The sequence below is a fragment of the Daktulosphaira vitifoliae genome, unplaced genomic scaffold, assembly GCF_025091365.1.
Source record: "Daktulosphaira vitifoliae isolate Bord-2020 unplaced genomic scaffold, ASM2509136v1 Scaffold_1, whole genome shotgun sequence".
Taxonomy (NCBI): domain Eukaryota; kingdom Metazoa; phylum Arthropoda; class Insecta; order Hemiptera; family Phylloxeridae; genus Daktulosphaira; species Daktulosphaira vitifoliae.
This window is the reverse complement of record NW_026099572.1, coordinates 29281633-29297057: the sequence shown is the minus strand read 5'-3', so window position 1 is coordinate 29297057 and position 15425 is coordinate 29281633. Positions and strand designations below refer to the sequence as shown.

The 15425-nt window shown below is 25.2% G+C and overlaps 1 protein-coding gene across 1 annotated transcript; it reads left to right on the top strand.

Moving 5' to 3' along the window:
* The first annotated feature begins 12762 nt into the window (after window positions 1-12762).
* LOC126895179 (cytochrome P450 307a1-like) lies at window positions 12763-15017 on the top strand. Its single transcript, XM_050666751.1, has 3 exons — window positions 12763-13324; window positions 13397-14194; window positions 14260-15017. Exons 1-3 carry the CDS (start codon window positions 12940-12942, stop codon window positions 14607-14609), a joined length of 1533 nt encoding a protein of 510 aa, XP_050522708.1. The 5' UTR covers window positions 12763-12939; the 3' UTR covers window positions 14610-15017.
* The last annotated feature ends 408 nt before the right edge of the window (window positions 15018-15425 follow it).

Here is a 15425-nt window from a genome sequence, read left to right as displayed (position 1 = left end):
ATACAAAAAATTAAATTTTATCAAATTAATAAGACCTTTTTTTTTCAATTTTTATGTTTAATTCTACTCTACAAATTGGCTACAATAACCCGCTAATAACTTGCAAAATAAATACAATATTAAGAAAAAATTTGGTTATTTTTAATTATCTACATTTTGTATATTATCAGATATGAATTAGTTTTTAACTGCATTCTTTAAATAAAATCCACATTTTTATCCGGAACTTGATTATTACTAGTAAAATTAGAAAATTTTAGGACTCATTTATTATGTATTTCTATAGCTTTTTAATATAATTGTTATTACACTTCTATGACTTTTTAATATTTGATATGCTTCTTATTTTTGCACTCCTAAAGCTTTTTAATTTGTTTGTTATTATATTTTTATAGCTTCTTAATATTTTTGTTATTATATTTCTATGGCTTCATGTTTTTGTATTTCTAAAGCTTCTTGATTTGTTTGTTTTGACATTTTTATGGCTTCTTAATATTTTTGTTATTATATTTCTATGGCTTCATGTTTTTGTATTTCTAAAGCTTCTTGATTTGTTTGTTTTGGCATTTTTATGGTTTCTTAATATTTTTGTTATTATACTTCTATGGCTTCATGTTTTTGCATTTCTAAAGCTTCTTGATTTGTTTGTTTTGACATTTTTATGGCTTCTTAATATTTTTGTTATTATATTTCTATGGCTTCTTAATATTTTTTTTATTATACTTCTATGGCTTCTTATTTTTGCATTTCTAAAGCTTTTAAATTTTTTTATTTTAAATATTGTTTTATAAAAATTTAAATAATATAAATTATACTAATAGTTTTTTTATTGAAAAAAAATTAATAATTCCCAAAAATTAGTTTCGAATATTTGCAAATTTTCAGAAACTTTTATGAACCAAGACAAGTATGTTAGACATTAACTAATACGAAAAAATGTATGTATACAGGATATCTCCGACTTAACTCATCAGGCTTATAACTATTGATACAATAATCATTTAGTTACATTTTTTTTTTTAATAATTATTATATTCATAGAGACTACGTTTAAAGTATATTTTTATTATTTTTCACTTATAAAATTGAAAATTTAATTTTTTTAAAAATATAAATATAGCTACTTTTTAACCGTTTTTTTACAAATAATTTTGTAAAGTCCAACACAATTTTAAAACAAGTATTCATTGAATTAAATAGTCCCAACATTTTTACCAAATTATTCATGAGAAAATTATCTGTAATCTACCATTTTTATTTTTTCGTTTACATTATTTCTAGTATTTCATATTCACTAGTAAATTTTACTAAAATTTACTAGTGAAAATTTCACAAAAATTATAAAAACGCTAGACCACAAATAATTTTTTTCTTTATAATTTTGTGAAAAATCAAAGGCTGTCAATGCTACTCACAACAGTGTTGTAACTCACTTTTAAAAATTTACTTTATTATGGGCGACAAAGAATCTATCTGGAACTAAAAGTAATTAAATTTTAATCTTTTTTTCATTTGCCTGTATTGCGTTCTACTAAATTTCAACCTTCAATAGCTTCTACTCATAAGAAATAACATGTGGATAGTAAAGTTTATCAAACCTTTATTGCTTCTACTGACTGTTTCTAAGAAATTCCTGACCTTAACAACACTCTTAACTATAGGCTGTAAGATGTTTTTGATTTATTAGTTACAGAATTAATTATGGTCAATTATGTAGATCAATTTATTGTTATGATCTTTTTGTAGATAAGCAAATTATCTTTAAAATCACGTTGTTTTGTAGCTTAATAAAAAGTCATTCTGAAAATAACTATACATAGTTTTAAATTTATTCTTTTATTATTATTTTTTAATCATATAAATATGTATAACAACAAATGAGCAGTTGTTAGTTATTTGATACAGTAGTTTTTACAAGACTATATAATAAATTAAATAAGGTTTTAGAAATATTCTAAAACCTTATTTTGATCAACCATAAGCTTGATTTTCATACAAAATTAATATTATTTGTTTATTAAGATCATGTTATTAATAATTATAGACATAAGATTATCTACAGTGTAAGTCATTAGTTTTTTATAAACTTTTATATTTTACATAACCAAAAATACCCATGTCATAAAAAATTCTACGACGTCATTGACTTCGTGAAATGAACGGAAAACCCCATCGAATAACTTTTTAGAAATAGAATTTTAAACAAATACATTTTATTTGATAACAAGTCTGCATATTGTGTTAAATGTAAATACAATTCCACCAAACAAAATTTGTTGTTGTTGATTGAATTTTTACTTTTATTATACTTAACTGTTTCTTTAACTTTGAAAAAATAAATAGCGCATTAAAAAAATTAATAAATTTAAAGAGAACCATTCATAGCTTTAAAACATTTCTATTCTAATTCTCATGGCTTTTTACTACTATTCACAGTTTTAAATTACAACTGGAAAATTACTTTAAAATGTTTGTAGATTTTTGATAAAGAGGTAATTTTACGTTACTAGAAATTAATTGGGGTATTTATATACTTAAGAAACTAAATTTTAGAATTATATGTATGAAAAAATATTCATATTATTGACTGAAAAAAAAAAGATAAACAAAAAGTTTTAAAAAAATTGAATTTTGTTCTATAATGAACGTGAGAAACATATTATTGGCGTATGTCAGATGAATTCATCTTAAGTCCGTTGAAATGAAGAACGATTACGTAAGCCAGACATTATTTAAATGTTCGTTTGCGTTGTGTTATAAGTTTAACTCGTTGTATTTATAATATCGATCGGCAAGGCGCATTTATTAAAATCGCGAATCATAACTATAAGTGCACAAGATTTGCGAACGCGGTCATTATTATTTATTATGTATTTAGGCGCATTTTTTTCGGATGCGACATGAACAGTGCTGAGGGATAAGGTTAAAGAAAGTCATATGCATAACACATACTTTATTTGTGATCGTGTATTGAAAACAACATTTGTCCATCGTATTCACCAATCTATGTTGAATGCATATATTTTTTTACGCTGCATTTATTGGTATAAATTTATGTATAACATTTTATAATCTATGAGAAACGATTTCATTAAGTTAAAGACGGTAAAAAATCTTGGTTCTATTCGTAAGAATTCAATAAGCCGTTAATCGTAATGCGAATTTCCGCTAAGAACGACCATAGTTATCTATGATTTGATTGGGCGGCACTATAAAATCCAAGGGGACAATACCTTTTTTTTTTTTGGTCATGAACTATTTTTTAGATATATACTTTAGAAAAAAACACGCTAAAATATGTCCCTATAACATAAGATATAATAGTATTCATTTTATTTTATATAATATTTTTTCTCTTAAAAAAAACCAAGTTTTGAATAATCGAAAAAAAAGGACATGCCCTTCCTTGCCACCTATCAATAGGTTCTCATGAAAACTAGTTTAATTGGATAGTAGTTTGAGAGATTTTATGGTTGTATTTTGGTACAGTGATTTATTTAACTGTAATATAAATTGAAGTACCAAACATAATAGTTATATAGAGAATGATAAACAACAAATAATTGAAATTCAAGTGTTAACTTGTTTTTTTGTTATTTATATTATACATTGTATGAATGTATGGGACAAAAAATATTTTGATTTATTTTTCTTATATTATTACAAAGCATACATAAAAGTGACAGACAAAAATAAGTTTTCAACAAATTTATAAATGTACAATAATAATATGTGAAATATTTTTTTGTGTATAACTTAATAAGTTTTTATAAGCTCATATAAGACTTATTTTAAATTAAGTATTAAAAATCCAATAAAAAATTATAAAATTGTTTAAAAACACCAATTGAATATTGATGTATTTTTATGTCTATTTATGTAACGCATAATCATAATTCGATCATAAAAGGGCACCTGCTATACTAAACTGTGTTTCATAATAATATAGGCAATTCTATGGAATAAATTGAATATTTCGAAGTTCAGTATATTATTTAGATATCAAATAATTTTACAAATCATACATTTTTCATGTTGGGAGGAGGTCAATGAAAATAGATCGCGTGGAATTTTAGTTTTCACTTTAACGGTTTGACTTTTAAATTATATGAAAAACTTTCGTTGAAACCAATTTAAAGAGTAATTATTTCTACTTTAAAATATAACTATAAATTAAAATTATTGTATACAATGAAACATCATCAATTGATTTTCAATACAATGTACGAATAGTAGTAAAATATTTTCAATATGCACGTATAAATATATCCAATCAAAAATACATAAATAGCCCTTATAAGCATAAAATACATTAATAGTTTTTTAGTAATCTTTACGGAAGAAAAGTTATGTATTAATATAAGTTGCGAGTAAAAAAATATAAAAATCAAAATACTTTTCAAGGGCATTGAAATAAGGGAGCTTGTAACATACATCGAATTTATTATTTGGTGTCGTATTTTGAGAATCTGCAAGTTAAATTCCCTCAAAATCAATAGTTAAACTATAATATGTACTGATTTGGTAAATACCAGTTACAAAATTAGAAATTTTTTATGGGGAATTTAGCTTCAAAACTTTTGACTTTTTTTTGTCTTTAAATTACTAAAAACTCAAAAATTAATAGAATTAAGACTCTCAAAAAGAGGCGTAAAATAAAATAATCAAAGAGCCTTTCGAAATTTTTGAAATTATATTATCATTAAAAATCATTGTGTATTGGAAATATTTAATATTGTAAATATTTAGTATGTTTATGCAATTAATCAGACATTTTTTTATGCATTTTAATTAGCAGAGTTATTTATTATGTGTTAAGTGATACTAGGGATGCGCCAGTTATCTGAATGGTATTCGTTGAACACAAATATTTTCTTTGCCCTAAATATTTTGAAATAACTTAGAAATTATGTATTAAATACATTATGTCAAAGCTTCAAGTTCTTTAAATTAATATTTATTTCATAATATTAATAAAAAAAAAAAATTTAATTTGACCGACATTATCCTGACATAGGGTTGGACAATATTAATACTTCAATTAAATGGTTAAGAAATTAAAATTTAGTATATTACAATTAAATAAATAAATAAAAAATTGATACTATGAATATTTATCGCTTTTACCACTTTAACTAAATTTATTTATTAATAATTTTACTTAATGACGGAACTTTGATGGTTTTTGATAAAATATTTTGTTATCCCATTTTTTTAAAGTTTTTAGATAGTGTTACTATACCGAGTTTGTTATATTATTTGTGTATCTTTTTAACCCAAATGAACCAGCTAAGGAAATATATTGTGATCATTGACTCTGTATTTGTGTACCTTTTACTTATTGAACAGATTAGAGTGTACATAATAATATTTTTAGAGTGATATTTTTTGTATTTGGAAATTAATGGATACCAATAACTGTTGTCTAATTTCAAATAAAAAATTGTGAACTTGATGGCATAAATATTAATTTTTTCAAAAGGTTTTATTTAAATAAAACATAAAAAGATATTAACATTTACAACATCGCATTACACTTGAATGACCTTTTTAATTTTCAATGGCTTGTACTTAATGTGCACATATATTATAAAATTTTTCAAAGAAAGTAGGACTACTGTTTGAATAAAAGTTCAATTTCCTTCTAATTTTATTTACTATCCATTATCAGAAATATTAGAGTTAATCTAGCTCAAACATTTATATTAAGAAATTAATGAAAATAGTCATGCTCTATTTTGGTTATTAAATATAAGTAAAGCGTTTTTGTGTGTTACTGTAATAATGTTGCGTATTTGATTTTTAATTGTTGTTATAATTTTACTTATTTGTCCAAGGTTATTTATATGATAGTAAATGTTGCAATTGCTAAATCTTCAATGTAAATTGGAATTGTACAAATATTTAAACAAAACTACTAAATAATTATTTACCATAAGATTATTAAATTATAAATCACTAAAATTAGATAACTAAATCGTATCTGTAAACATACACAACTGTAGCATGTTTCTTTAGATCGTATGCGTTAGACTAGATGACAACTATTTTTGGATTGACTCAAGGTCTTTTGTATGTTTTCTATATTAGGAACTAGTATAGCTTTTTTTAATAAAAAATTAAATTTTAAATTACGCTTTGTTTAAAAATTTATTTTTTTATATTTGTACTGCTAATACGATNGATGACAACTATTTTTGGATTGACTCAAGGTCTTTTGTATGTTTTCTATATTAGGAACTAGTATAGCTTTTTTTAATAAAAAAATTAAATTTTAAATTACGCTTTGTTTAAAAATTTATTTTTTTATATTTGTACTGCTAATACGATTTACTAGAAATGAGGGATTGTCAAAAAAGTTTTACAGTAATGTCTTCAACTCAGAACCGTTCTAGGGTTGGGGTTAGCAGGGCCCACGTCTCGAGCATTGATCTCCTCGTTTGGGCCCCACTCAAAACTGACACACTTAAGAAATCTTTAATCAGTTTTCATGATGTGTTTTTTTTATGTTTCTCTAACAAAATTCATAACTCTGAGTGGGCCAATTTCATTTGGTTTGTGCATCATAAGAATCCTATTCTAATTTAATTATTCCTGTAGTAGCCGAATATTGAAAAAAACTTCAATTATACAAATTTAGAAAACATAACTCTAAATTAAACTAAAGTAAAATATATCTTTTTCAAAAAATGTTTTCTGCATTTTGAAAATGCTATAACTCTTTCTTTAATATTGTGATATAAATTAAATTTTAATAAAGTATACAAGATATAATGCTCTTTCTTTTGGTATACTTTTGATGAAATTTAATAAAAAATTTAAGTGTAGAAAAAGTTTAAAAGAGACTATCAATACAAACACAAAAAAATTATTCATCGTAATTTTCGAAAATGTTTTGAAAAGCCACGTTCTTTAAACCTGTACAATATTAAAGTTCTTGAAGTGTTCTATGATATTAATAATAATTACAAATTATAAAAAATTTAATTTTGTCCGACGATTTTTCTATTAAAAAATTTTCTGTTAAAATAATATCCCCATAAGTGATTAAACTAAATATAATTAAAATATAATATAACTAAATACTAAATATATTAGAATCAAATACTACATTTTTAAATGTTTTTTTTTTAACACAATTTATTTATTTTTCGCTTTTATGTATAATTTTTTTTGTTTGTGGTTTTTTTATAAGGACGCATTAACTAATTGTGCAAGGTTTATGAAGTACAAGTTTGACAGAAAAGAGAGGTAGCATTTAGATTTAAATAAATGCTGTATTTTTATTTATCATTTTTCGAAAACTTTAATGCAAAATAATGTAGTAAGCAGAGAAATTGATCGTTAAGCTAAAAAAATTTATTCATGTTGCCAAATTAGCTTTTATTACAAAGATGGATACATAGGTTTGCGTAGACCTGTTATTAAACAACGTAAATAGTAACTTTAAAATGTATTTGAGTTTAACTAGCTATATTTCAAATATATACTTTTTATATTTTGAATCAGAATTTTCATGATTAAAAATTCATAAACACCTGTTAACTAATAAGGATAAAATTCAATACAATTGATAGGAAAATAATACAACTTGGTTATATTAGATATAGTTTGACATTGAGGCTTATAGGTTAACTGTATACAATTATCTCGTATATCATGTAAATTTCTAATTGTAAATTGTAATTACAAAGTTGTTGTATGATAAATTTATATACATAATTTTATCCTGATATATCACCGTCTACTTTTTTATATAAAATTTTTAAGTAAAGATGTTCAATATAATAAAAATTATTCGATACTAAATGTGATAAAAATTATTTTAATAGAGACTAATACCAATTGAAATAATAAAGTATTGTAAAGTATTAAAGAATATTTTTCATCTATACTTTTTTTAGAAATCTATACTACATGTCCCATGTTCTTTTTTGTAGATACGTTATAAGAGCCAAAAGATATTTTAAAAAATATTTGTGCTCTAAATTATAATAAATAAATATAAATATGAAACTTTGTTGATAATTTCTCTTTGATATAATATGCCGACAAAGGGTTCATTGAGCACTTAAATCTAAGGATTTTTTTTAATAATGCGATATAAAGACGTTAAGCAACTGAGTAAGTATAAAATATTAAAACTCATGACCAATTATAATAAGTAATTTAATAACTTGTATAACTTCTACTACTACATTCTTTGGGAAACTACAGAATTTTACAATAAAAATATCAAAATAAAAATTTATTACGTGTAAAAAATTACCTATGCTAAATACTAAATTTGCATTACAAAATAGAATAAAACGAATAATTTTAGCGTTTAATATTGACACAGTATTTATTATTATAACACTATTAATAATAATTAGATGATAACCTAGTTATCAATTTTACAATCTGCGTCTACTTTTGAGTGTTATTGAAATTATCTCTATGAAACGTTTCCTAATACTTACAGATGTTGATATGGATCGCTTAGCAACCATATCATGTTCTATATTCGGTTTATGCTCAGGACCTCTCACCACCCAAAAAGAATCTTGACAAGAGTGTTTTCTAATTTTTGAAGTCTTCATCTCTGGTCAAAACATTTAAGACAAAATATAAAAGTTACACCAAAGTCTGTGTTTTAGGAGCTATCTGCGAAGTACGAATTATCGGCCTACCTGAAATATTATTGAATTGAGTAAAAAAATTTAAAAGTGTGTTAACTTTTAGTTGCTTTTTTAACTGTGAATGTTATGTCAGATGTAAGGTTTAAAAATATTAAAAAATATACGAAACTTTAGTATTGATATCAATATAAATTGATTCTGATTCTAAGGATTCTATACATAAAATCAGTAGTGGTCAAAAGTTTTTCATGGTAAGGAATGAAAAACCTTTTTGATAAAAATCTTCATAAGATCTGTGTTCTTATACCCCAGAGCATTTGATATTCATAAATGGATTACTTCTTATTAAGCCTACTTCAAGTACTTAACTTATTTTAAATATTACACCATTTAATTTGCCCACATAAATAATAACCAAGACTTAAATTTTAATCTCCCAAAATTGCAGGATTCATAATTTTACATTCTAATTACACTTAATAACTTATCATATATAAAGTTTCTAAGATTATATATATTCATACAAAGAAAACTGTACAATAATGTCAAAAAAAGTATATCAATGAGAAAGATCTATATCTCTATCTCCTATTATTTACCGACACTGCTTTGAACATTGAAATAAATACATATAAAATACGATAATTAAATAGAAATAATGTCCACAAAAACGATACCAATGAAAACGTATACATATATATACAGGGTGTTCAGTAAGTCAGGAAACGGGTTTCTATTGTTCTCATTGTTACAAACAATGAGAACAATAGAAACCTGTTTCCTGACTTACTGAACACCCTGTATATATACACATATATTTTCGTTTTTAACTTTGCAATTTTTTATATGCATTCAATCAAATTGTCCAGCTACCTTATTTTTATTAATCCGATAAAAAAAAATTCAGTAGCAGCAACTATAAAAGTTTTGTTTTCTAAAAACTGAGTTATAACTATGAAAATCAATAAAGAAATTAGAATATTATTGTTTAATATACATTTTTTTTTTTTAATTGTTGTTTTTTTTTTTATAATAAAATATCCGGAATAAATAAATCATACTCATTGATTAACCAATAGAGAGTGATATGTAAAACAAATATTGTATTATATATATTTTATTTGACGAATTTTAATGTTATTTTTCACATCTTGTATAAAATATTTCTAAAAATTCAAATCAGAAGGCTCGACATTTCAACATATTTACAAATATATACAATTTAATCTTATATTCACTTACAGCCTAATATAACCAGGTCAATAAGTACATAAATTTAAAGATAAATTACAATATAAAAATTATTTCCACATTTTCCCTCGGTGACTGTGATAATTGTATTATAATTTGATTTACATAGTTTAGCAGCTTTCTAATGCCATGGTGGCTACGTGTAAAATGCGGCAGTTCGTTTTTCAGGAAATCTATTGTTTACCATTTTCATACATAATTTCGTAATGTTTTTTACTATTCACACAAACATCATATGTGTTTGTGTGATTGAGTGAATGACCAATGTATCTGTCCCACATAAATTGTTCTCTATACCCTTATAGCTTCGTCGGCAGCAACTACGATGAAAAATATAAATACAGATTATTTTACGTAAATTTAAATACGTTATCCATATACTTATATTCTACGATATTGAATAAAAGTGCTGGCAAGATCACATTAATAATGTATTGATGGCGTGTCTAGTAAATTATAAGTTGCAAGTCGATTTGTTGACATTCCCTCATAATCCATAAAGACTAGACCTTTGAAAACCATTAGGAGTGTTAGTATAAGCTTTAGATTTGCGTCCATGTGGAATATAAGTTCAACCATTGCTATATTCAGGAACCGTATTGCCCAACACATCAAATATTTAAAATAACAAGTAATATTTATATACAATTGGCATTCTTCTAACCAATAGTTTAATTCAAGTTGTTTATTACTTTTCTAAATAAATTAATTCAAATAAAAATGTAAAATTCAAACGAAATTATAAAATTATGAAAATATGAAGAATGTGATCAAGTTATATTAAGTGATCTCCTAAATTTGAATTTTTTGGTTGGTATTATTCTAAAAGTTTATTTACTATTAGAAAAGTTCAATACATCAGTTATAATCATGATAGTAAAGAAGAGAACTTGGATAATTAAAATGTATGACACAGTCGTAAACAAAATTCCAAAATATTAAAACNTAAAATAAACACGTGACACCTATAATAACTACTTATTTTATTTTCTACATAAAAATAATAAGTTGGTAGAACAAAAAATATAAATATTGGAATATCTTCTCAATAATTTTAAACTTAAAATTAATTTTTTAAAAAATTTTAAAAAAAAAAAAAAAAAAATACAATTAAAATATTGATTTTAATACATAATAAAACATGATAAAAAAATTAATAACTTAAAATATACTTAAATAAACAATGGTGTTAGTTGTAAACAAGAGAATAATTAAAGGCCACCAAAAAAAATTAAAAATGTTTTTCTGATAATGTATCGTGAATTAGTCTTTAAACCTTCGGAATGTTATATCTACGTGCTAATGCTCACACAATGTTTGTGTATAAGTATTATAATTTTCGCTAAATCGGTCACGGTGACCCTTTCTCAGAAACAACTTATGCTTTGGAAATTTTTTTCTGTCTACTTTTCTCTTTGCTTGTTTTGTTTTTAATCTCCAGCCGTTTAAATATGTGTAGTAATGTTTGTGTAGTGTATAACAAAAACACATGAATTATCCATGTTGGATTATTTTAGTGGCTTATCTCATATTGTAAAATACGACGACAATTACGCCGCCGTACTGACCTAATACTATGAAAGTCAACTGCTGGGTACCACCTTATGGGTACATTAGAGAGAAGATGCTGTTATTTTATATAGGCGGTATGTACTGTATAATACTACATTATACGTGACGGCTAATAATAAAAATCAATGAATAAATTACACAGGAGCTCAAAGGGGACGGGGTATGTGCCGTTATTTGGAATACAAAACCGAGGTATAGGTTCTTAAATATGTAAAGATGTGTCCCTAATTCATTTATTTGCAATGGTCAAAAACATTGAACGTTTAGATAACCTTTACTAAGATATATACAAAAATTGTTCCAGTAAACAATTTTAAAGTTAATAGTAGTTGACTTTTAAAACATTGTTTTTAGATTAATGGAACAATGATATTAATGAATATTAATTAATCAATATCATTTCATACTATAAGATTATAAGATACAAGATTTGTTTACTTTACAATATAATATTTGGATTATTTTGTAGAGAATGATGAATTATGTGGAGTGTATTCTATTAATCTGAGTTTGCGTTAATTGTACCCGTTCAGAATCCATAATCTAATAGTTTTAACTATTAATCTTATCATATCTATTGAGTACTTACTATATAATAACTATATATATAGTTTTTTTAATTTTTGTATGGCATTTATTAGTAAGAACTGTACTGATTTCTTGAGTCAATGTAATTATGTAGTTAAATTTTGTATAATATAGTCAATTTATTTGTGTTCTAAAGTGACAGTTATAAGTGAAAAAATCAAATGAATTACTATTATTGGTGTATCATCTGCTATCGCTAACGCATGCAGAATAATAGTCATTATTTTAATCCATTTTTTTAAAAGAAAAAGTTGTAATCGGATCTAATAGTTTCAATGCTTTTACAAGCAGAGATACTGAGGTTTTTTTTTTAAAAATTTAAAATTAAAATAATAATAATTAAAATTTTCCCTAAACATAAATTTTTATTTAGGGAGTACATTGTTTAAAAAATAAAACTTTATTTTGTACTTATCGAGTATTTAATAATTAAATATTTGTTACGAACATATATAAACACGAAATAATTCATTATTTTACTATTAAATGTTTTTTTTTTTTTAATTAAAAGCCGAAAAAATATTTAAATTGAATTATTATAGCTATAATGTAAACGATTACGTCATGACCAATCAAAGATGGTAGTTTAGTACGTGCGTCTAGCCGATGCGACAATTTTACATATTGTAGGTGATCCAGAGTGAAATACAGGATGAAAGGGAAAAATAATAATTTGCAATGGAAATTTGTTATGATCTGTCCTTTTCGACAGCATTCAATCAGCTGATTTAAAACGCATATAAAAAGGAAAATCGGATTACCACACGCCAATTGTCGAGCGTAGGAGCTCAGCACACAATCAACAACCACAACAACACACACACCCTTGCGCTGTACAATTCTACAACAATAAAAAAAAATAAATATTCGTTAAAAGTAGTACATTTTTTTCATTAATAATAGTATAATGGAGTTCGTGTTTAGTTCTTTAACTTATCTTTTACTTTTTGTGTTAACTGCGATTTTGCTATTTTTGATCCGGGATGAGGTGAAGACAAAAAGTTTGGATGAAGATATTAACGAAGGACTTCGAGAACCACCAGCACCTAAATCTTGGCCAATTATTGGTCATCTATACTTGATGGCACGTCATAAGGTGCCTTACCGAGTATTCGGAGAAATAATGGTTGATTTAGGCGCTGTTTTCCGCTTAGATTTGGGAACAGTACCATGTGTTGTTATCAATGGTTTGCAAAATATTCGAGAAGTTTTAATGGTAAAAGGTGATCATTTCGATAGTCGACCATCATTCCGTCGTTTCAATCAACTTTTTAAAGGCGACAAAAATAACTGTAAGTACTTTTTATTGATAAAATATTTTTACTTTTCAATTGGACCAATTACTTACTTGACAATTTTTTTAGCTTTGGCGTTTTGTGATTGGTCTCAACTTCAGAAATCTCGCCGTGAATTGTTAAGAGCCCACACTTTTCCTCATGCTGCATCTAATATGTACAATCGCTTAGACAAATGCGTGAAAACCGAATTAACAGACTTATTAGATACAATTGATGCTTTGAACGACACGAGTTGTGTGAATTTAAAATATCTTTTGCTTCATTCTTGTGCCAATATGTTCATGTCGTACTTTTGTTCTGCCCGATTTACCAAATCGTACGATAGATTTCGTGAATTTGTTCGAAACTTTGACGAAGTATTTTATGAAGTTAACATTGGATCTGCTGGAGATTTCTTACCTTGGCTTAAACCATTATATCATTGGCATTTCAAAAAGTTGCGTTCATGGAGCGCATCTATTCGAAAGTTTATGATTAGCGAAATTTTTGAACAAAGACGCACAGCTTGGAAAAATGAAAGCAAACCTGTTGATTTTGTAGACAGTATCTTGGAGGCTTGTTCTCAATCCGACAGGGACGATGGTTTTAATGCTGACGTTGGATTATTTGCGTTAGAAGATATCATAGGAGGGCATTCTGCTATAACAAACTTCATCGTCAAGGCTTTAGGATTTTTGGTAGAAAGACCAGACGTACAAAAACGCATCCAAGAAGAAGCTGATGCTGTAACTTTAGTATCCGGAAATATTGGACTCGCTGAACGTTGTCAAATGCCCTACACTGAAGCTGTTGTTTATGAAACTATACGGTTAATTGCTTCTCCTATTGTACCTCATATGGCGAACAAAGACACATCTATTGCTGGTAAGCCAAAATAGATAAATATATAACCTGGTTAGCTTTTAGTTACAATTTATTTTTGATAACAGGCATGAAAATTTCAAAGGGTACAACAGTATTCATCAACAACTACGATTTAAACATGAGTCCTGAACTTTGGGAAAATCCAGAACATTTTAACCCTGAAAGATTCATAAATGAAGAAGGTAGATTAGAAAAACCCGACTACTTTTTACCGTTCAGCGGCGGAAAACGATCTTGTATGGGATACAAACTAGTACAACTTATTTCGTATTGCACAATTGCTACTTTACTTCAAAAATACTCATTATTGCCTGTTGAAGATGTGTCCTACTCAGTACCAAAAGGTAATTTAGCATTACCTTATGTTACATTTCCATTTCAGCTTCGTAAAAGAACGACGGAACAATTGAAATAACTTTATCTATCCAAATAATCATATTTCCCAGTATTTCGTTATTAATTTTGTTATATAATCTATTTTTATTGTATAGTTGCAATAGAAATTAAGTTTGTGTAAGCGTATTTGTGTGTGTGTGTGTGTGTGTGTATGTTGTGTGTTTTAATATTGTTGAAAATTCACGTAGACAATTTTGAGAGAATTTGATGATAATTTATTACAATAATTAAATATTAAATGAATAAAACGGACTAAGGTCTAATAGTACAGATTAATATAATTTATCAATTTTCATCGAGCATTTTTTTTTCACAAAAATTCTGATTAAATAATAATAAATTAACAAAAAAATTATTTTGTTTTTAAACATTTGAGCTTTTGTTGATAGGCACTTATTTTAATTTTCCCCTCGAAAAATTTTATAAGTTGTTTTTCTAGTCCTTTAGTAAAAATAAATAAATACAAATATTACATTACTTCACAATATATGTTTGTAGTAGTAAAAAAATAGGGTTTTAAGACTTAATAAATTTTTTGTTTTGTAGGTACATTAATTATTTTTAAATAATAAGTCAAATAAATGTATTTTTCTATTTATTTGTTGTTTAGTGTACATACAATAATTTTACAAAACAAATTATATTGTACAAACTATGTAAAAATATATGTAATTAATCAAAAATGTTAATTATAATAATTCTATTTATTATTTATTTATTGTAATTTAATGTAAAATATTATTTTTATGTACTATTATTGTCCTATAATATAGTATATGTTAATCCATAGTTTTGTGTTAAGTATATAGAATGTGTGGCTCGATTAAAACAAATA

Excerpts from the sequence above, each read along its gene's own strand:
- LOC126895179 (XM_050666751.1), top strand. The coding sequence starts at position 12,940 with ATGGAGTTCGTGTTTAGTTCTTTAACTTATCTTTTACTTTTTGTGTTA. Across the intron at positions 13,325-13,396 it reads TAAAGGCGACAAAAATAACT|CTTTGGCGTTTTGTGATTGG; the intron begins GTAAGTACTTTT and ends CAATTTTTTTAG. Across the intron at positions 14,195-14,259 it reads CAAAGACACATCTATTGCTG|GCATGAAAATTTCAAAGGGT; the intron begins GTAAGCCAAAAT and ends TTTTGATAACAG.